Raw genomic sequence first — 22,528 nt, 5'->3', positions numbered from 1 at the left:
TTGCGCATATCACTTTATCACTTTTGATTTTCTGTTTGCACTTATTTCACTGAACTCGAAACTTTAAGTGGTTTGTACCTGAAACACGCAATCCTATCCTTCATTAAAAGGTAGTAATTGCGAAAACAGTATAACAATGTAACAGAAAAACATAATGAAAGATAAAGAATTCAGTGGCTGGAAAAGAGACTAAACACTAGATCAAATAAACTACGTTTAAAATCTCTCACCGCATAAAGCCTGGGAACAAGAATAAAACTCTAGAAACGTTTTACCTTCTTCCCCTATATCGACTAGGGAGAAGAGCAAAAAACGAGAACAACGTTACCCGCTTGAACGAAACGTTTATCCTCCTCTCTCTCCCTCCGTCTCTATCTCTCTCTCTCTCTCTCTACCTGAGAGATGAGCCCAATTATATATATCGTTAAAACATATTATTTGTTAAAGGAAAAAAAACTGAAAGGTTTCCCAAATAAAAAGTTCCTTTATTAGAATTAAAACCATTTAAGCTAAGAAAGAATGAACGAAACGCTAGAATCGGTTTACTCTTACTGCAACGTGAAACCGTGAATACTCTCTCTCTATCGTAACGATAGAGCGCAAGTTGAACGTTCTGAACGTCAACAACTGCGGAGACTAAACAAAACGTTAGTTCAACTTTGAAAACAGTACGAGACTTATCAAAGAAATTCTTTCAAAAACATAAAATTAAAATAGCATAAATTCTTAACAGGAAAAACGATATGACGACCTCAATGTTAATTAACTTCGGTTCCAAGTAAGGACCGCCTACTATTAGGAAAGGTCGCATATTTTTTTTTTTAAGGAAAGTTAATCGAAGAGGCCTATAAATGGCGGAGAGATATAAAATAAAAAGTGAAAGAGAGTCTATACTCTCTTCGACACCAACACTTCCGTCTAAGGGAAGGGTCGGCCATTTAAAAGTGAAAGAGAGTCCATACTCTCTTCGTCACCATAATTAATTCAAATTAATTCCAAAAGCTTGCTAAGCTAAAGATAAAGCTTCCTGAATAGCGAAGGCTAAACTCTAGAGCAAATACATCACCAAATCGTGAACAATAACTCCAGAATCAACAGCGTATCCAAGTAGGTCTAGCCGGAGGCACGACAGAGGAAAAATTGAGTTCTTGTTGACAAGAAGTACTTGAGTACCTGCTCACAGATGGCGCTGTTGTGTACACCCCCACCTGTATAGCGATCGCTGGCGTATCCCGACCGTAGATTTCTGTCGGGCAACAGAGTTGACAGCTACATGATCATCGGGTAAGATTAATATTGAAAAAGCTAGTTTCAACCATCAGCTGTCACATTGGTGGGCAAGAGGCATAGCCTATTGAAGGGAAAAAACAGGAAATTTTTTATTTTTTTGGTTGACGTCAACATTGAGTTAGCTTCAGTGAAACAGCAACAAGAACATAAGGGGAGGTTCATAGATATAATACAAATGCTCAAATACACATGCATATGAAAACTAATAAATTGAGTTTTGCTCTTCCCTTTCATCAATCCAAAAGACAATACTGTAATATACAAAACACAATTTCATGGAAAGCCATGTTAAATAGTATTACCTTTAATTCTTCCACCTGATCTCCTTTCAATTCCTTTGTCAAGCCTGAAGACAAATCCTCTTCATCCTTTTCATTTAACCTACACTTGGTATTTCTACCACAATTTTCTGCTTCCTCTACATCTGCCTCCTCATTCAATTCATCTGGATTTAGGGGATCAGAACTTTCTGCATCTGCCAAGGCACTTGAAGTATCCCCCTTGGATGCATCATCAAGTATCTCTATCACTGGTTGGTGACTAGCCTCACTGATTTCCTCAGGACTGAATTCTGTATGTAATTTTTCCTCGTGATCTCTGGAGCAGCCTGGATTCCTTAGACTCATCAAAAGCTTCCCTAATGCATGATAAGGTCGAGGGGCATCCTTTTTAGAGGATCTAGTTGATGGACCTGGCTTGTCATCCACTGGTGTACATTCACTCTCCTTAAGGTCTGACTGATCAGATACGAGAAGCATATCAGGTTCTGCGTCTGAATCTTCAGGGCAAGCCTGTATAGGAGATGAATAACCTGAACTTCCAATAACTTCCGGAGTCACCAGCTGCAAATCCTCCTCTTCCACATCTATCTCATCCAGGAACACATTAGGTTCCCTGGACGGTTTCAAAATCAAAGGTTCCCTACAGTCTTGAAGGGACAACAGATTCCTAAATGTTTTCCTTATATTCTCATTCACCTCAAAATCCTGAGGGAAAGATGATGGAGGACCACGATTAAAAGTTTGTGCTGGTCCATCAGGTAGCCTAAAAGTCTGGGTTGTTACAGATTCAGTCTTTGAAGTCACACGGACAACAGTAAGGGTATTCTGTTCACACATCCTTCTTATATTACTAAGTGCATCTAGAGAGGGACCAATCCTTTGGGCATACATTCTCCTTAAGTCATCTGCTGTAACATCTAATGCACTAGGATCAAGATGTTCTCTATAAAAATTATCCTCTCCTTCTATATCAATGATACTCCGGGTTTCTGAGTGAAAGGAATTTAGAAAATTCTTCCCAGATGGTCTTGTAACTTGTCCAACTATTTCTATGTCATTACCATCACATGAATTGCTGTGGCAAGATGCTTCCTCCTCATCTTCACTTCCAAAAACAACATGCTTATTTGTGCTAGTTGTCGACACATTATTTTTAAGACTCGCATTCATAGAAGGTAAGTTATAACTACTTGAATGAGGGATTGCATTCTTAACACAGGCCTCTTCATTCGCCTCGCTTGGAACAGACTTTTTCTTCCTTTTGGCATGTCTACGACGTCTCTTGCTCCTGGGGCCAGGTTTGTAACCGTCATCAATAGTAGAGAAAACTAGCTCAGACTCTGAGCTTTCTACCGAATGGTTTTCACTTGTGACGCTCTTTTCAGCTGCCTCTTCACACTCCACATCAGCAAAATTGCTTGTTGATACTTCCTTCTCTTGAGATAGTTTCTCATCTTCCTTAGAGCTTCCAACTGTTGACTTTGGCAGTTTCTTATCTATTGGACCACCCTCCGAACAGCTTTTACTTGTTTCTAACACCTCGCTTTCCGTAGCCTTGTCTCTCTTCAAACGCTTGTTTTTCCTCAGTGCATTACTTTCAATTTCATCCGTTGATGTGACAGACATATCCAAAGAGATCTCTTTCTTGTGATTCTTTGAACTACTGGTTGCTGTGATCTCACTTGATTCAACTGACTGCTGGCTTTCATCTATTTCTTCATTACTAGGTCTTTTTAATGACTTGTGCCCATTATCTTTTAATGTTTTATGAGTTTTCTTTTTAGTTTTCTTTGAAATCTCCTCCTCCTCATGAGGTTCCTCACTTACACTTTCATTAGATTCTTCAAACTGTTGCTTTCTTCTTTTCTTTTTTTTAGACTCTTCTACTTTGATTACCTCAACACTAGAATCCTGGTCTGATCCCCTCAACTTTTGCCGAGTTAGCCTTTTTGTCTTTTTTAAGCTCTCAGTCTCAAAAGTATTATCTTCTTTATCTGCTTCTGAATCTTCAGAATTTTCTTTCTGACGATTTTTCCTCTTTCTGATACCCTCCACTTCTTCAACTTTTGATTTTTTATTCCTTTTTTTCTCAATATTTTCTTCTTTTCCACTATCACATCCTATGGAGTCCTCATCTTCAATCCCATTTTTTCTTGTTTTCCTTGGTTCTTCTATTTCACTCTCAGCCTTCTTTTTCTTATGTTTTTTCTTCTTCTCTGGGGTCTCAACTTTTGCATCGGATAACGATTTAAGCCTGAAAAATGAGAAAAAAAACTTTTTAATGTATCCTTTCTGTAACTACAGATATAATTTGTAATCATTTAGAAAACCATGGATTATTTCATTACAAACCTCTTAGTCTACAAAAGCTCTATTGTTTTGGCCAGGGCACCAGCCACTTGTGATACTACCGCTAGAGTTATTCGGTCCCTTGACTGGCCAGACAGTATTACACAGGATCCCTTTCTCTGGTTATGGCTCAGTTTTCCTTTGCTTACACATTTAAGGATTAGTCTGGCCTATTCTTTCCACATTCTCCATTGTCCTCATACACCTAACAACACTGAGAGTACTAACCAATTTTACCTAGCTCAAGGGGTTAATACTGCACTGTAGTTGTTCAGTGGCTACTTTCTTCTCGATAAGGGTAGAAGAGACTTTAGCTATGGTAAGCATCTCTTCTAGAAGAAGGACGCTTCAAAATCAAACCATTGGTCTTTAGTCTTGAATAGTACCAGAGCCTCTATACCATAGTCTTCCACTCTCTAGGGTTAGAATTCTCTTGCTTGAGGGTACAGTACACTAGGGTAAACTATTCTCTCTACTTTCTCTTCCTCTTGTTATTTTCAAGTTTTTATAATTTATATATGGCAGATTTATTCTAATGTTATTATTCTTAAAATTCTCTTATAGTATATTTTCTTATTTCCTTTCCTCACTGGGATATTTTTGCTGTTGGAGCCCTTGAGATTATAGCATCCTGCTTTTCCAACTAGGGTTATAACTTAGCGTAGTAACAATAATAATAATAATAATAATAATAATAATATCACTACTAGCTAAGCAATGTCAGGATGCCTGAAAACTTTAAATCAATCAACTACTAGCTAAGCTACAACTCTAGTTGGAAAAGCAAGATGCTGTAAGTCCAAGGGCTCTAACAGGGAAAATAGCACAGTAAGGAAAGGAAATAAGGAAGAAGATAGAATAATGTGCCCGAGTGTATCCTCAAGCTAGAGAACTCAAACCCAAGACAGTGCAAGACCAGCATACCTAAAACTAGAGAAAAACAGCTTCATTATGGAGTACAGTATTCTTCTCCTAGAAGAGCTGCTTACCATAGCTAAAGAGCCTCTTCTAACCTTACCAAGAGGAAAGTAGCCAATGAACAATTACAGTGCTGTAGTTAATCCTTTAGTGAAGAAGAACTGTTCAGTTATCTTAGTGTTGCCAGGTGTATAAGGAAAAAGGAGAATGTAAAAAGAATATGCCAAACTATTTGGTGTACGTAAGAAAAGGTAAAGTGAACCATAACCAGAGAGGAATACAATGTAGCCCTATCTGGCCAGACGAAGGACCCAATAACTCTCTAGCTGTACTATCTCAATGGGCGGCTGCAATATGTCAGACACTCAACAAGAAAAGATGAGTCTCCAGTTCCAGCTGACATTTCCCACACTTAAGTTCTACAGGTCCTTAGCAGCAGTTTTAGTCATTGCTTGTGTGCTTGTATCTTGTAAATTACTAACAAAATGTGCTCCTGTATCAAATAACGGATTTTGAGCAAAGCGAAAAATCTATTTTTGGGTGAGATAGCCATGTCGTCCTGATGGAAGGTTCCTTTAGGTAGCTTTCTAAGGGATATTTGCTACAGTGATACTCCCAGAGAATTAACCACAGGTACCCAGAATTCTAACTCCTGGCGCAAGTATCCTTAATATATCTTTAAGGATATCGCATAATATCAGGGGACATATTTTTTGATACGACACATAGCAATCTTCACCCCGAATAGATTTAACTCTTTGAGGGAGAAGAGTGGGGAATGAAAGGGGAGCCGTTATCAAGGTACCAGGTGGGCCTCCTCTCCGTACTAATACAGCCCATCATTCCTAGTTGTATTTAAGCCGGAATAGCCGCAGATAGAGTAGTTTGGGGTGGGGTCATTTAAGAAAGAAGGGTGGGTTCATTAGGACGACATGGCTATCTCACCCAAAAATAGATTTTTCGCTTTGCTCAAAATCCGTTTTTTGGGCTCGGCCATGTCGTCGTGATGGAAGCTTGCCAGAGAATTAACTTGAAGGTACTATATCTGTGGGTTTGTATAAGTGCCTTTACTTTGAATGAATTCCTTATATGGTCTCCTAGACCATTATATATGACATTACTGTTATTTGTCATATCCACCAAGCCTGGAACTAGCTTAGGGCTTCCTGCCCCCTGCAGGGAAAATGCCGACATCGACTACAAGGATTCAAAGTTTGTATTTCCATAAGGACGCCAGGGAAACTTTCCAGAGATACCTATTCGTACTTTGGAAATCGGTACCATCAAGGTGTCTATTTACGGAAATAGACAAACTCTGGATTCTTTTATTGATGTACTGAGGATAAAAGAAGAACCAGATACATTTTTTCTATTTATTTTCATAAGCAAAATAAATTATTAATGTATCATGAGAAGAAATCTAACCTTGCACATATAAACATCATGGTTATATATATTTCTGACCTGTATGGAAGAATATACATATACAGTGATACCTCTGGATACGAAAGTTTCTGCTTACGAAAAATTCAGGGTATAAAAAGCGATACAAAGGTTTTTATGCCCCAGTATACGAAAAAATTTTCAGGATACGAAAAGCTTACGAGATCCCAACTCGTCGCCGAGAGTACAGTACCTTTTTTTTCAGGGTATCAACCCTTAATTTAAGTGTACAGGTAACAATACACCTTCACTGATCCAAATGCTTTACATACAGTACCGTAACTTTTATACAGTAGTAAAGAAAACGGACTGTTTTCTTAGGGCTTGGAGGGAATAACTAGGCTATAACTACATTATTGAATAATCTCATGGTGGTTTCTGGAATGGATTAGGCTGTTTATAACGGTTGGGTTAAATATTGAATGATAGAAATGGCTGCATTGCATGTTTATTACTACAGTTTAGCGTGTTTATGAAAGAAAAGGGGTCTTTTCGTAAGGCTTGGAACGGATTAGGCTATTTACACGTAAAACGCGACTCAGTATACGAAAAACCAGCATACGAAACCGTATCCTGAACGGATTACTTTCGTATGCTGAGGCATCACTGTATTAATTCACTTATTAAAAATGCCACTCAATGAATGTGAAGCTAAACTTGTCTAGTTTCACTCAGATGTTGGATATGCTTCAACAATGTGTTCAAATGTTCACACGGCACTGGTGTTATTGGTTAGATTCTGCACCTGTATAGAACAGTCTATTAATCACCATAGTGATTTTCACTAGAAGGTATTAACACTAGAAGGTGTTAACATCTATTCACCTGATACACTGTTGAGTCCCAAAACAGTTCACTGTTCATTGCAGCACTAGATGACAGGTTTCATGACACTACCTGCCGCCACCACAAAGTGTTTTAGTTCGTGCACTTGCTTCTCATAATGTTTATAGAAGACTCTGGATGATTTCCACCCTGTAAATGAGCAGCGCCTCTCAAAGTAAAGTGTTGAAAGAAATTCAATGAAGAGGAAACTTTCCTTGGATCCTGACCTGCGGGTGTGCTACCAGGATCTGCTCTGCAAATAAAGTAGGTTTTGCCCTCAGTTGTCTTAGGGATAAGTTTGATCCTGAGGTTTCGCCTCGGAAGAGCTGTCCCTCCTTGAAGTTCTTCAAAGATTGACCTTGAGACACTCTACTGGGCATAAAGAGACATCTTCCTTCAGTAGGCAGATTCTCCAAGGACCCCACCTTTTGTGGCAGCTCGTTTTTGGCGAGAAAGGTAGGATCAGGGAAGAGATTCAGTTCTCCTGTTTCCAAGAACTGAATATGGCCTTCATTTCTGGATAAGGCTACTATTTCACTAACTCTAGCCCCTGAGGCTACAGCAAACAGAAATATAACTTTCTATGTTAGATCCTTTAGGGTGCAATCTTCATTGTTCATATTCGAAGCATAGTGCAAGACTTTGTCCAACGACCATGTTTTGGGCTTTGGAGGGGTTGCCGGATTGAGTCTAGCGCATGCTTTTGGTATCTTGTTGGAGATTTCACCTTAAAGGTCCACCTGAAAGGCGTACAGAAGAGGTCTAGTCAAAGTTGACTTACACACAGTTACAGTGGAACCTTTACATACGAACGTATCTACATCCAAATTTTCCAACATCCGAAGTAAAATTCGAGCAATTCTTCGACTCTACACCCGAATCTTATTTCGACACACGAAGCAAGCAATTTTCGTCGTACCGGTTGTATCCGAATTTTTCGACACGTGAAGTACATTTCGAACACGTTCCTACTCTACACCAGAATTTTTTTTCGACACCCGAAGTAAACAATACCTGTACGCGTAGATGGTACTCATAGCGCCAGATGTATTTTTTTATTTCCGCCGATAGAAGGCAGCACTTCGACCTCGGAGGGACCCTCAATTAGCGTGGCTTGGGTCATTCCTCTATTCTCATCGGCTTCGTGTGGTTGTGCGCTGTGCGTTCTGCTATTACAGTATCTGTATTTTAATCGTCATTTTTAGGGTACATCCTTTTACGGTTTTTTACGTAAATCATGGGTCCTAAAAGGCTTAGTTTCGCAAGTGGTAGTGGTAGTGGCGAGAAAAGGAAGAAGGAAATGGTTTCTTAGGAAGTAAAGCAAGAAATTATTGAAAAGCATGAGCGTGGCGTCCCCGTGAGTGAACTTGCAAAAGAATATGGCTGAAATATGTCGACGATCTCGACAATCTTGAAACAGAAAGAAGCCATTAAAGCAGTGAAACCTTCCAAGGGGATCACCATCATTTCAAAACGGTGTAGCCCTGTCATAGAAGAGATGGAACGACTTCTGCTAATCTGGATAAAGGACAGAGAGATTGTTGGCGACACCATCACCGAAACTATCATCTGCGAGAAGGCACACGCCATCTTCATGGACTTGAAGGAGGCGAGCTCTGGGGGTGATGCTGGGGAGAGTTCAACCGAACATTCCTCAGACGATTTCAAGGCATCTCATGGCTGGTTTGAGAAATTTAAGAAACGGTCCGGGATTCATTCAGTTGTTTGCCATGGAGAGGTTGCTAGTACGGACACAAAGGCTGCATCTGACTTTGTGAAGAGCTTTGAAAGGACCGTGCAGGATGAAGACTACGTAGAGCAGCAGGTGTTTAATTGTGATGAAACCGGGTTGTTTTGGAAGATGCCCAGTCGAACCTACATCACCGCCGAAGAGAAGAAATTGCCTGGGCATAAGCCAATGAAGGATCGGTTGACTCTTGCCCTATGTGCCAACGATAGCCCTTACTGGTTTACCATTCTGAGAACCCTAGGGCTTTTAAGGCACAGAATGTGGATAAGGACCAGCTTCATGTTTTCTGGCGATCCAACTGGAAGGCCTGGGTCACTAGGCAGTTCTTTGTCCAATGGGTTAACCAAGTTTTCGGTCCTTCTGTGAAGAAGTATCTTCATGAGCAGAAATTGTCTTTAAAGTGCCTGCTATGCCTTGACAATGCACCCGCTCACACCCCGGACTTGAAGATGATATCTTCGAAGAATTCAAGTTCATAAGGGTGCTGTATCTTCCACCGAATACCACCTCTATCCTCCAGCCAATGGACCAGCAAGTCATCTCAAATTTCAAGAAGCTCTACCCCAAGCACCTATTCAAGCAGTGCTTTAATGTCACGCAAAGCACAAACTTAACTTTGCGTGAATTTTGGAAAAGCCACTTTAACATCGTGCACTGCTTGAAGATCATAGATCAGGCTTGGGTGGGAGTAACTCGACGGACACTGAATTCTGCCTGGAAGAAGCTGTGGCCTGATGCAGTTTCTCCCAGAGATTTCGAGGGTTTTGACCCCGAACCTGATCCCGTGGTGGGTGCAGCGGAAGACGTAGAGGAAATCGTCTCCCTTAGCAAGTCCATGGGTCTGGAGGTCGACGCAGATGACATCACGGAACTCGTCGTCGAACATCACGACGAACTTACCACAGAGAAGCTCAAGGAACTCCATGCTATGTCTGAGCACATGAGTGATGACGATGAAGGGATCGAGGAGGTAGAACATGTTAGGTTCAGCGCAAATAAAAGAGATGTTAGGAAAATATCAAGACGTGGTCGACTTCATCAACAAATACCATTAAAAAAAATTGCAGATTTGTCGTGTAGTTGCGCAGTTCGATGATGTTTGCCTAACTCATTTTCGAAACATTCTGAAAAGCCGTACCAAGCAAATTTCTATCGATAGCTTCTTCAAAAAAAACTACAAAGCGAACTCGTGATGAAGAGGAAGGAAGTGGTTCAAAGAAAATGGCAAAGAGTGAAGAGAAAAAAATTCAATCAATTTTAAGTGGAGAGAGTGAAAGTGATTAAAATTAATCATCAAAAAGAAATAAAGAAAATGTAAAAAAAAATTTAAAATATAAAAATAAAAAAAAAATGAATAAGCTAAGTTAGGTTAAAGTTCACTTAGTCTAAGTTAGAATAAGTTACGGTAGTGTACGTTTATCGTAGTCACCCTCTCTACCTCCTCGCCACCCGTCCGTCTCCTCTCTGCATAGCAAGACCGACACCTGCGCTGGACTTTCTAAGGTAAAGTGACGCTAAAAACCCATTTCTTATTTATTATTACTTTATAATTATTCTTTTTTACATGTCTATTATCTAATTTAGAGTGCATATTGTCATGTGTAATTATGTGCAGTAATTTATTAAGGAGTTATCATAGGTTTTTGGGCTCAACCACGGATTAATCCTATTTCAATGTATTCTTATGGGAAAATTAGTTTCTACAACCGAACATTTTCTACATCCGAAGTCGGTTGTGGACCGGATTAAATTCGTATGTAGAGGTACCACTGTGTGTGTGTATATATATATATATATATATATATATATATATATATATATATATATATATATATATATATATATATATATATATATATATATATATATATATATATATATATATATATATATATAAATGTACCTCTTCCCCGGTTAGTGTTCCCCTATATAAGGGAAATGCCCAATGAGGTTACGAAAATTTTCAAAGTGCAAAATATGACACTTAGATTCTGATTACAGAATTTATGAGTACAATATACCATAGGATGACCATGTTGCATTCTTTGTCTTAGGAATATTGTGTCCTCTCTCTGGTATAAAATGGAAACTTTATGCTGGTGCTTCTACTAATAGGTTGATGTTTTCCCACCTTACCCTACACTTGGTTAATATTAAATTGTATACATACAGTATTGTACAGTACAGAATAACAGTAATGTATAGTATTGTTTATTGTAAATGTACATTTAAGCATTACGGTAGTGATAGTTCTGTACATATATTGTACATTGCAGTATCGGCAAGTTTTATACAGTATTACTTGATAGGAACAACAGAATTTTGCTCTTATACTGTATGTGTTTGGTGACTACTCGGTAAAATTATAGTTCCGGCCAGGGAAACGACTACTGCAGTGTTACGTACTGTACTGTAGCCTTACCATATCCAGTGTGCAGTGTATATGTGTGCACATGTACTGAACACTTACTGATATGTACTCATCTAATTACAAACTACTTATACTGTGATAGATATCATGTAAAAACAATATTAGGTAGTACTTGGTGTCTTATTCATCCAAGCATGGGCAATTGGTAGGGAGTTGTTAGGTTAGGTTAGGAGTTATCACCCCCTAGGGCACCAAATATATGCAAAATATGTTATTTTTATTAGTAAAATAAATTTTTGAATATACTTACCCGATAATCATGTAGCTGTCAACTCCGTTGCCCGACAGAATTCTATGGAGGGATACGCCAGCTATCACAATACTAGAAGGGGGTGTACTTACCAGCGCCACCTGTGGCCAGGTACTCAAGTACTTCTTGTTGACACCTCCTCAATTATTCCTCGGTCCACTGGTTCTCTCTGGGGAGGAAGGGAGGGTCGATTAAATCATGATTATCGGGTAAGTATATTCAAAAATTTATTTTACTAATAAAAATAACATTTTTCAATATTAAACTTACCCGATAATCATGTAGCTGATTCACACCCAGGGAGGTGGGTGAAAACCAGTGTACAAGATTAAAGGATAGCTAAGTATCCCATATTTCATATAACAGTTATCTCAAATAACAATGAAATAATAAGTACCTGGTAAGGAAGTCGAATAGAACCGTTACTCTGCCTCTTTTTTAAAGTTCGTCTTCCTTACTGAGCGCAGCGTTCCTCTTGGAGGCTGAATCAACCCAAAGGTGCCAAAGTACATGAGGTTGCAACCCCTACTAAAGGACCTCTACCAAACCTTTAACCCAGGCGCTTCTCAAGAATGAATAGACCACCCGCCAAATCAAAAGGATGCGGAAGGCTTCTTAGCCTACCGTAACAACCATAAAAACAACAATAAAAGTATTCAAGAGAAAGGTTAAAAAAGGTTATGGGATTAAGGGAATGTAGTGGCTGAGCCCTCACCTACTACTGCACTCGCTGCTACGAATGGTCCCAGGGTGTAGCAGTTCTCGTAAAGAGACTGGACATCTTTCAGATAAAATGATGCAAACACTGACTTGCTCCTCCAATAGGTTGCATCCATTATGCTCTGCAGAGAACGGTTTTTATTAAAGGCCATCGAAGTAGCTACGGCTCTTACTTCGTGGGTCCTTACCTTCAGCAATGCAAGTTCTTCCTCCTTTAAGTGAGAATGTGCTTCTCTGATCAGAAGCCTTATATATACGAAAGCCCATTCTTGGACATGGGTCTCGAAGGTTTCTTGATGGCACACCATAAGGCTTCTGACTGTCCTCGAATAGGTTTAGACCTCTTAAGATAATATTTGAGAGCTCTGACCGGGCAAAGAACTCTCTCTAGTTCGTTACCTACCATGTTGGAGAGGCTAGGTATTTCAAACGATCTAGGCCAAGGACGTGAAGGAAGCTCGTTCTTTGCTAGGAATCCAAGCTGAAAAGAACATGTTGCAGATTCGGTCGTGAAACCAATGTTCTTGCTGAAGGCATGAACCTCACTGACTCTCTTAGCTGTTGCAAGGCAGACGAGAAAAAGAGTCTTGAGGGTAAGGTCCTTGAAGGAAGCTGACTGGAGAGGTTCGAACCTAGATGACATAAGGAACCTTAAGACTACGTCTAGATTCCAGCCTGGAGTGGAAAGACGACGTTCTTTAGACGTCTCAAAAGACTTAAGAATGTCTTGAAGGTCCTTGTTGGAAGACAGGTCCAAACCTCTGTGGCGGAGAACTGAAGCCAACATACTCCTATATCCTTTAATCGTAGGTGCTGAAAGGGATCTCTCATTCCTAAGATGTAGAAGGAAGTCAGCTATTTGGGTCACAGAGGTATTGGTAGAGGATATTGAATTGGCTCTACACCAGCTTCGGAAGACCTCCCACTTAGACTGGTAGACTCTACGAGTGGAAACCCTTCTTGCTCTGGCAATCGCACTGGCTGCCTCCTTCGAAAAGCCTCGAGCTCTAGCGAATCTTTCGACAGTCTGAAGGCAGTCAGCCGAAGAGCGTGGAGGTTTGGGTGCAACCTGTCTACGTGAGGTTGACGTAGAAGGTCCACTCTTAGAGGTAGAGTCCTGGGGAAGTCGACTAGCCATTGAAGTACCTCTGTGAACCATTCTCTTGCAGGCCAAAGGGGAGCAACCAGCGTCAGCCGTGTCCCTTCGTGCGAGACGAATTTCTGCAGAACTTTGTTTATTATCTTGAACGGTGGGAATGCGTACAGGTCGAGATGGGACCAGTTCAGTAGAAAAGCATCCACATGAACTGCTGCAGGGTCTGGAACAGGGGAACAGTACAGCGGAAGTCTCTTGGTTATGGAGGTGGCAAACAGATCTATGGTAGGTTGACCCCACAAGGTCCAAAGTCTGTTGCACACACTCTTGTGGAGGGTCCATTCCGTGGGAATGACCTGATTCCTTCTGCTTAGGCGATCTGCTGAGACGTTCATATCGCCCTGAATGAACCTCGTGACCAGATTGAGGTTTAGACCTCTTGACCAAATGAGGAGGTCCCTTGCGATCTCGTATAGGCTCCTCGAATGGGTCCCTCCTTGCTTGGAGATGTAAGCCAAGGCTGTGGTATTGTCTGAGTTCACCTCCACCACTTTGCCTAGCAGGAGGGACTTGAAGTTCAACAGGGCTAGATGAACTGCTAGCAGCTCCTTGCAGTTGATGTGGAGTAATGCTTGTTCCTCGTTCCACGTTCCCGAGCATTCCCGTCCGTCCAAGGTTGCACCCCAGCCCGAGTCCGATGCATCTGAGAAGAGATGAAGATTGGGGGTTTGAATGGCCAACGATAGACCCTCCCTGAGAAGGAGGTTGTGCTTCCACCACAGGAGAGTGGTCTTCATCTCTTGGTTGATAGGGATAGAGACTGCTTCGAGAGTCGAACCCTTGTCCCAGTGAGCTGCAAGATGGAATTGAAGAGGGCGGAGGTGGAGTCTCCCTAGCTCGACAAACAGGGCCAGTGATGAGAGGGTCCCTGTGAGACTCATCCACTGTCTCACTGAGCAACTGCTCCTCTTCAGCATGCTCATGATGCACTCTAGGGCCTGGCTTATCCTGGGGGCCGATGGAAAAGCCCGAAAATCCTGACTCCGAATCTCCATTCCCAGGTACACAATGGATTGGGAGGGAATGAGTTGAGACTTCTCTATGTTGACTAATAGACCTAGGTCTCTGATTAAGTCTAAAGTCCAATTGAGATTCTCCAGACAACGACGACTCGTGGAGGCTCTCAACAGCCAGTCGTCTAAGTAGAGGGAGGCTCTGATGTTCGACAAGTGTAGGAATTTTGCTATATTCCTCATCAGATGAGTAAAGACCATAGGAGCTGTGCTTAGGCCAAAACACAGGGCTTGGAACTGGTAGACAACCTTTCCAAAAACGAATCTCAGGAAAGGTTGGGAGTCTGGATGAATAGGAACGTGAAAGTATGCATCTTTCAAGTCCAACGAGACCATCCAGTCCTCCTGTCTGACCGCTGCTAAGACCGACTTCGTCGTCTCCATCGTGAACGTCTGCTTGGTGACATACTCGTTGAGAGCGCTGACGTCCAGCACCGGTCTCCAGCCTCCTGTCTTCTTGGCCACAAGAAAGAGACGGTTGTAGAAGCCCGGGGATTGATGGTCCCGGACTATAACCACTGCCTTCTTCTGCACAAGAAGCGACACCTCCTGGTGCAATGCTAGCCTCTTGTCCTCTTCTTTGTAGTTGGGAGAGAGGTTGATGGGCGATGTGGTCAGAGGTGGTTTGAGGCAGAATGGAATCCTGTAACCGTTCCTCAGCCAACTGACAGACTGGGTGTCTGCACCTCTCTTCTCCCAGGCTCGCCAGAAGATCTTGAGTCTGGCTCCTACTGCTGTCTGGAGAAGCGGAGAGTCAGTTTTTTCCTTTAGATGTCCTGGATCCTTTTCTAGACTTGCTCCTGTGAGAGTCTGGACGGGAGCTTCCTCGGCTGGGGGCTCTACCACGAAAGGGCGGTATGAACCTCGTAGCAGGGGTATCAGCCACTGGGGAGCGATAAGTCTTGGGGATTGAGGTAGCAACCTTAGACTTACGAGCCGATGAGGCTACAAGATCGTGTGTATCCTTTTGTATCAGGGCAGCAGACAAGTCCTTAACCAGCTCTTCGGGGAAGAGAAACTTCGAGAGCGGAGCAAAAAGAAGTTGTGACCGTTGGCAAGGTGTAATGCTGGCGGAAAGGAAGGTACACAGTTGTTCCCTTTTCTTCAAAACCCCTGATACAAACATCGACGCAAGCTCACCCGATCCATCCCTAATGGCCTTATCCATGCAGGACATTAATAGCATGGCAGAATCTTTGTCCGCAGGAGAGGTCTTCTTGCTGAGGGCCCCCAGGCACCAGTCTAAAAAGTTGAACATTTCAAATGCTCTAAACATTCCCTTCAGTAAGTGATCCAGGTCTGAGAAGGTCCAACAAACCTTAGAGCGCCTCATTGCAGTCCTCCGAGGCGAGTCTACCAGACTTGAGAAGTCAGCCTGGGCAGAGGCAGGTACTCCCAAGCCTGGTGCTTCTCCTGTGGCATACCAAACACTCGCTTTCGAAGTGAGCTTCGTTGGAGGGAACATGAAGGAAGTCTTGCCAAGGTGTTGTTTAGACTGCAGCCACTCCCCTAAGATCCTTAATGCCCTCTTAGAGGATCTAGCTAGGACTAGCTTAGTATAGGTGGACTTAGCTTGTTGTACGCCCAGCGAAAACTCAGATGGCGGAGAGCGGGGAATAGCAGAGACAAAGTGGTCTGGGTAAATCTCCCTGAGTAGAGCCAAGACCTTACGAAAATCAATAGACTGTGGAGAAAGCTTGGATTCATCCACGTCTGATGAGGGATCCAGGTGTGCCTCCTCATCATCCGACACCTCATCACCAGAGTGTAGCGAAGAGATCGGACAAGAATGCTGAACCGCAGAGTCAGAACGAGTAGGAACAATAATAGTGGTTTCCTCTTCTAGTAACTGTTGAGGGAAAACCTGAGGCTCAGACTGCAAAGGCTGAATAACAGACGAAGCAGAAGGAAGGCGCATGGGTGGAGGAGGCTGACTCCTAGCATGAGAGGTTGAACCCAAGGAATGCGCTTGCTGAGCGGTGGACGGAGGCGGAGTAGCAAGTTCCTGTTCCTGTGGTATGAGCGGAACATGATGAGGTTGAGGCTGCGCAGAACAAGGTAAAGTTCTCGCAAGCTGAGGCTCCTGAGGCGCAAGTCCAGGGTGTAGAGGAGCTTGCCTTGAGGAGGGTTGAGCTCGCTGTAGCGAGAGCTGAGGAGACTGACTCATGGACGGGAGAGGTTGTTGTACCTCAACCGAGAGTTGCACCACTGGTGGAGCAGCAAGGGGAGGCGGAGGAAGAGTGGTATAATCCTCCTGATCCCAAAGTAAAGGTTGCCTTAAAGAAGGCTGAGGCTGAACACCACTGGGAACAGCGAACTCAAAATGTGGCTCAACATCGTACGCCTGGCAGATGGTGCTGCGATCAGGCGGAGCGAGCGCAGGCGGAGCGAGCGCAGGCGGGGCGAGCGCAGGCGGGGCGAGCGCAGGCGGAGCGAGAGCAGGCGGAGGGAGTGTAGGCGGAGGCGGAGGTGCAACACTCTCAGCCCGACACTCACGCATCAAGTCCGAAAGCTGTGCTTGCATGGACTGAAGAAGAGTCCACTTGGGATCGGCAGAAACGACAGTAGACTGAGGTAAAGCCTTAACAGTCGAGCTCTGTTGTGGCAGAACCTTACTCCTCTTGGGCGGAGTACAGTCGACAGATGACTGAGGCGAGTCAGAGCTGAGCCAATGACTGCAACCTGGCTGAGCACTCGCGGACTGGACTCTACGTTTAAGTGGTCTCGAGACCTGAGACCAACGTTTCTTCCCTGACAGTTGATCAGCGGACGAGATAAAGACGGGCTCAATCGTCTGCAGGTGGGAGTGACGGTCTTTGGAAGACACGCCCGCAACCACCGAGGATAATTCTGTGCGCCTAACAAGGCCTGCCGAACCCTTATGCCCTTCGACATTGCTTCTCCCCTGGGCTTGGGAGCTTGCAAGAGGTCCCGGACTGGGAGGACGACTGGCTCGCACAGAAAAATCCTCACGCACCACACTGGCACTAACACTAGCACTTGGCACTGCACTGACACTAGCACTCGTCACAGCACTGGCACTAACTCCACCCACTGCACTCTTGACCTTAAGTTCTTTAACTTCGGCCATCAGAGACTTATGGTCACTTACCACTGACTCTACTTTATCGCCTAAGGCCTGAATAGCACGCAAAACAACAGACATATCAGGCGGAGGGCAAACAGTAGGTTCGGGGGTAGCCACTACAGGGGTAGGAAAAGGTAGGGGATCATGAGGTGAGGAAAACAGTGAAGAGTGAGAAGAACTCCTCCTAACTCTACCTCTCTCTAACTTAGTTGAATATTTCAAAAGACGGACAAATTCCAATTCCGAAAGTCCGGCGCATTCCTCACATCGATTTTCTAACTGACAGGGCCTGTCCCTACAGTCAGAACAAGCGGTGTGAGGATCTACCGAGGCCTTCGGAATACGCCTATTGCAAGACCTACATCGTCTATGGGAGGGGGCTTGCGAAATGTCAGACATCTTGAATCCAAAGAGTTAGCCAAAGAGGGTTCCAAAATCAAGGAAAAAATCGTTAACCGTTAATCAGGACTATATAAAAGCTATCTAGCTAATATAAGAAGGTTTCCAGTAAAGCGACAGCCGTTAATCTGAGAGAATACTTCACCAATTAGCCGTGAATAAACTCGAAGACCATAAGCGTATCCCAGAACGTCTTGCCGGAAGCACGACAGAGGAATAATTGAGGAGGTGTCAACAAGAAGTACTTGAGTACCTGGCCACAGGTGGCGCTGGTAAGTACACCCCCTTCTAGTATTGTGATAGCTGGCGTATCCCTCCATAGAATTCTGTCGGGCAACGGAGTTGACAGCTACATGATTATCGGGTAAGTTTAATATTGAAAACTCTCTTTTCACACTTGTCTTTCTTACCTAACCCTCGCTAAGTGTTGGGCCTGACTGTAACGTCAGTCTATAGGTAGGGCATTGTCCTTCAAGCTAAGGCAATGCCATAGTACCTTACCTCTACCATTCATGAGTGACCTTTGAACTTGTAGGTAATCTTTTAGGTAGGTAAACCCTCATGGGTACATACATACATACATATACCAAAGGCACTTCCTCCAATTTTGGGGGGTAGCCGACATCAACAAGAAACAAAACAAAAACAAAACAAAAAAGGGGACCTCTACTCTCTACGTTCCTCCAGCCTAACCAGGGACTCAGCCGAGTTCAGCTGGTACTGCTAGGGTGCCACAGCCCAACCTCCCACATTTCCACCACAGATGAAGCTTCATACTGCTGAGTCCCCTACTGCTGCTACCTCCGCGGTCATCTAAGGCACCGGAGGAAGCATGGGTAGTGGACAGAAAAGGTTGCCTGTTAGACTAGATTCCTACCTTCAGGACTAGCGCTACTAAAAGGTTCTTCCTAAAGGTTAGGGTAGGTAGCATAACTGCTTCCCGCCACCCGCCAGCTGCTAATAGTACCTCTTTAAAAGCTTGAATGGGTGTTCAAGCTTCACTGAAATCATACTCCTATTAACCCTTTTACCCCCAGGCTATTTGGAAATTTCCAACCCTTAACACCCAAGGGGTTAGTTTTTCCCCAGCACATTTTGCATTATATTTTTTTCAAGTTGCTCTAACAGCCTTAATTTTTGTCATAGAGAGGTCAGGTTGATCCCATTCTCTTGGAAAATGCCTGAATTTTTTCAAAAAATTATCAAAAATATGAAAAAAAAAATTAGCTTTTTTTTGCAAGGGCGTACCGGTACGTCCATGGGGGTAAAGGGATGAGTTTTGTGAAACGTACCAGTACGTCCTTTGGGGGTAAAACGGTTAACGGTCGAAGGTTTGTATTACGTGTAAGAACAAACATCCAAGCCAGGGAAATTCCAAGATGAAGAGAGGTCTTACCTGAACTGGGGACATCATAATTTGTAAATTGAAAGAAGCATTTATGTATAAAGATTTAAGATATACATACAATATCCGTAAGCATTGTCTAACAAATGGAAATATCCTTATTGAACAGTACAAGTGTGTTGTAATAGAATTAAAAATTACTTACTTGAGTATTCCAATTTCTTGAAGAACAGTTGATGTCTCTTCTGGGGGAATGTAAAAACCTTCTTCAAATAACCCATATTCAGGTTTATCATCCGCCGATACCCCTGAAAAGTAAACAACACCATGAATATCTTTCCAGAGTAATATTCCTGCATCTAATTTCATAAATGGTCAAATAAAATACAGCACTATAATTCCCATAAGGAAATTTGAGCAAATCAGTTTAGAATCTACTCTATTTCCCATATTTTCTAGCTTCATGGCTGTTTTTCAAACATTCTTTTATTGGCTAGTGCTAAAAAATTTTTCTCACCATTATACCTACATTAACCCTTTTACCCCCGGGCTATTTGGAAATTTCCAACCCTTAACCCCCAGGGGATTATTTTTTTCCCAGCATATTTTTTTTCAAATTGCTCTAACAGCCTTAATGTTTGTCATACAGAGGTCAGGTTGGTCTCATTCTCTTGGAAAATGCCTGAATTTTCTCAAAAAATTATCAAAAATATGAAAAAATAAATTTCTATAACATTTTTTTGCAAGGACGTATCCGTACGTCCATGGGGGTAAAGGGATGGCTTTTGTGAAACGTACCAGTACGTCCTTTGGGCGTAAAAGGGTTAAGGGGTTGGTTGCCTGATGCGCCTTCTCCAATGCCTTCTATCAAACCTTTTCTCCCTATATCCTCTTTCACCTCATCTCACCATCTAATTCCCTGCCTCCCTTTCGTTCTTCTCCCTCTAACAGGTTCTTCCTAAGCCCTCCTCACTCTCGCCCCACCATTCATCCTAAACACGTGCCCGCCATCTCTGTCATGACACTCTTATCATCTCTGTAATCTTCACTATACCTGACATTTTTTTCATTTCATCATTTCCAATCTTTCAAGCAATGATATTCCCATAATCCACCCCAGCATTCTCATCTCTGTTCTCTCAAGCTTTGCTTCCTTGTTTTGTCTTAAAGCCCATGTTTTCTGATCTATACATTACCACTGGTTTTATTATTGCGCTATAGATACTGACTTTCAACTTGATTGGCATTTTCTTATCACTCCCGTTACCTCCCTTCACTTCCCCAAGGCTGCTTTTATGGTTATATGCCTTTTCGTCCAACGTCTCTTTGTCCACTCTCTTTGGTCCAACGTCTCTTTGTCCTACGATTTTTTAGTCCAACGTCTTTTCGTCCATGTTTTTTTTTAGTCCATTGTCTTTTAGTCCAATATCCATGATTTTTTCGTTAGTCCATTTATTCAATATCTGAACGTAAAACTCGGTAGTTTTGTCTTCAGGTAATCCAATGATTCCTCGGTAGTTTGATTGCTGTTAAGAGCCATTTCCCAAAATAGAAGGGATTCTTCGGTAGTTAGGTTGTTGATAAGAAAAATTTCCCAAAATCATTGGACAAAAAGGCGATGGACGAAAAGGATTGGAAAAAAAGACTTTGGACGAAAAGGATTGGACAAACTGACAGTACACGGCTTTTATGCTACTCTCAACTCCAGCCTCACATCCTCCCTTCTGACTTATAGTAGATCCCAAGTACTGTATCTGAATTGTTCCACCTGTCTTATAACCGAGCATCATCTTTCATGCATAGCTATCCTGTCCCTACCTCCCTTACTACTTACCACTGTTTCAGTCTTATCCACTTTAGCTCTCAAGCCACCCTTCTCCAAAGTCTCTTACCACTCTACAACCCTTCTCTGCAAGTCTTCCTCATTTTCAGTGGTAATCACCAAATCATCTGCATCTAGCAACTCCCACAACTCTTTATTTCTGATCTCTTCACTTAGCACCTCCACGATCACCACAAATAAAAATGGCATTAATGCCTTCCCTGGCATAATACAATATTTACTTCAAAGGTTTCTGTTGCCCCAACAGCTGTTAATACTGTACTTTAGTCCTTGTTCTTTTATATATCATCTCTACCATTCTAACCAACTTCAGAATTTTCCTCATCCTCTTAGCACCAAAATATCACTTCTCTTGGTATTCTATCATATGCTTTCTCTAGATAAACAAAAGCAAAGAAGAGCTTCTGATTTCCCTCTAGCTTCTTTTACTGTGGCTGCCTTACAATAAAGATGGCATTCACAGTTCCTCTCTCCCTCAAGAATCCATAATTATCATTATTACTAGCCAAGCTACAACCCTAGTTGGAAAAGCAAGATGCTATAAGCCCAAGGGCTCCAATATGACAAATTCTAAGATAATTTCTATTTTTCCTAACCATACAAACCTTAGCTATTTCCATGGGGTATTACTTTTAGTGTAGCTGAATGATGAGCCATTAGATTTTTAACGAGGGTTACCTAGAGGGGTAGCTCGCTAACCCTCCCTCCTCACACACCGGTGAACTGACTCACTTCGCTTAGAGGTAGGACTTCACAGGGGACAGGGCTAGCGGGCAAGTATGATTAAATAGCTAAGGATTGTATGGTTAGGAAAAATACAAATTACCTACGAATTTGTCATTTTTTCCGTAACCGAAATACAAACCACGCTACTGTATTTTTACATGGTGTGACTTAACCCTTAAGTACGGTGGTAAGTCCCAGCCTTACTGGCTTTGGCTTTGCCCAAGGACTCAAGATCTGAGAGTGTAGCACTCAAGATAAGGAGTCCTTGCACCTCACAATTCCTTGCTCCGCAAGGAATGTGCGGCCTACATAAGCTAGTGTGTGAATGAAAGAAGTGTGACGCATCCTAGGAAGTTGACCTGAAGTCCTTTAGATGAAATTATAGGCTAGGACGTTCCAAATACCACCTCGTCAGGGTATGGGGGACGCAACAGTATTATTTAATACTAGGAACACAAGGAAGCATAGTTTACCTGCAAAGGTTTGAGGTCAGCTGTGCAGAGAACCCAGGATGCTGCTTTCCCCAAGAGAGAGGCGGATGAAGAAAAGAGTAAGGACCAGACATACTTTTTCATTCATGCAGACTAAAACTGGGTAACAATACCCTCAACCTTCTGCTACTTGTCTATTAAGGAGCCTGAGGATAGACCAGCTGTTGTGCAGCAGCCACAGGGCCGATATAAAACGTATCAAGCCTCCTG

General features: G+C 42.6%; 1 protein-coding gene across 5 annotated transcripts in view; it reads right to left on the bottom strand.

The window, feature by feature from the left end:
* The window catches only part of LOC137657444 (uro-adherence factor A-like), a 115,029-nt gene that overhangs the window by 75,174 nt on the left and 17,327 nt on the right, over window positions 1-22,528 (bottom strand). For all 5 annotated transcript variants that reach the window (XR_011047143.1, XR_011047142.1, XM_068391793.1 and 2 more), the window contains exons 2-3: window positions 19,464-19,566; window positions 1,593-3,825 (exon numbers count right to left, since the gene is read on the bottom strand). Coding sequence is in view for 3 of the 5 variants with exons in the window: in XM_068391793.1 (XP_068247894.1) it covers window positions 1,593-3,825; window positions 19,464-19,566 (2,336 nt within the window). In the remaining 2 variants the exon portion in view is untranslated. The remainder of the gene's footprint in view (window positions 1-1,592; window positions 3,826-19,463; window positions 19,567-22,528) is intronic.

Source organism: Palaemon carinicauda, chromosome 1, assembly GCF_036898095.1.
Source record: "Palaemon carinicauda isolate YSFRI2023 chromosome 1, ASM3689809v2, whole genome shotgun sequence".
In the NCBI taxonomy this organism is placed as follows: Eukaryota; Metazoa; Arthropoda; class Malacostraca; order Decapoda; family Palaemonidae; genus Palaemon; species Palaemon carinicauda.
The sequence above is the reverse complement of the archived record's forward strand: the minus strand, read 5'-3'. Positions and strand labels throughout refer to the sequence as shown.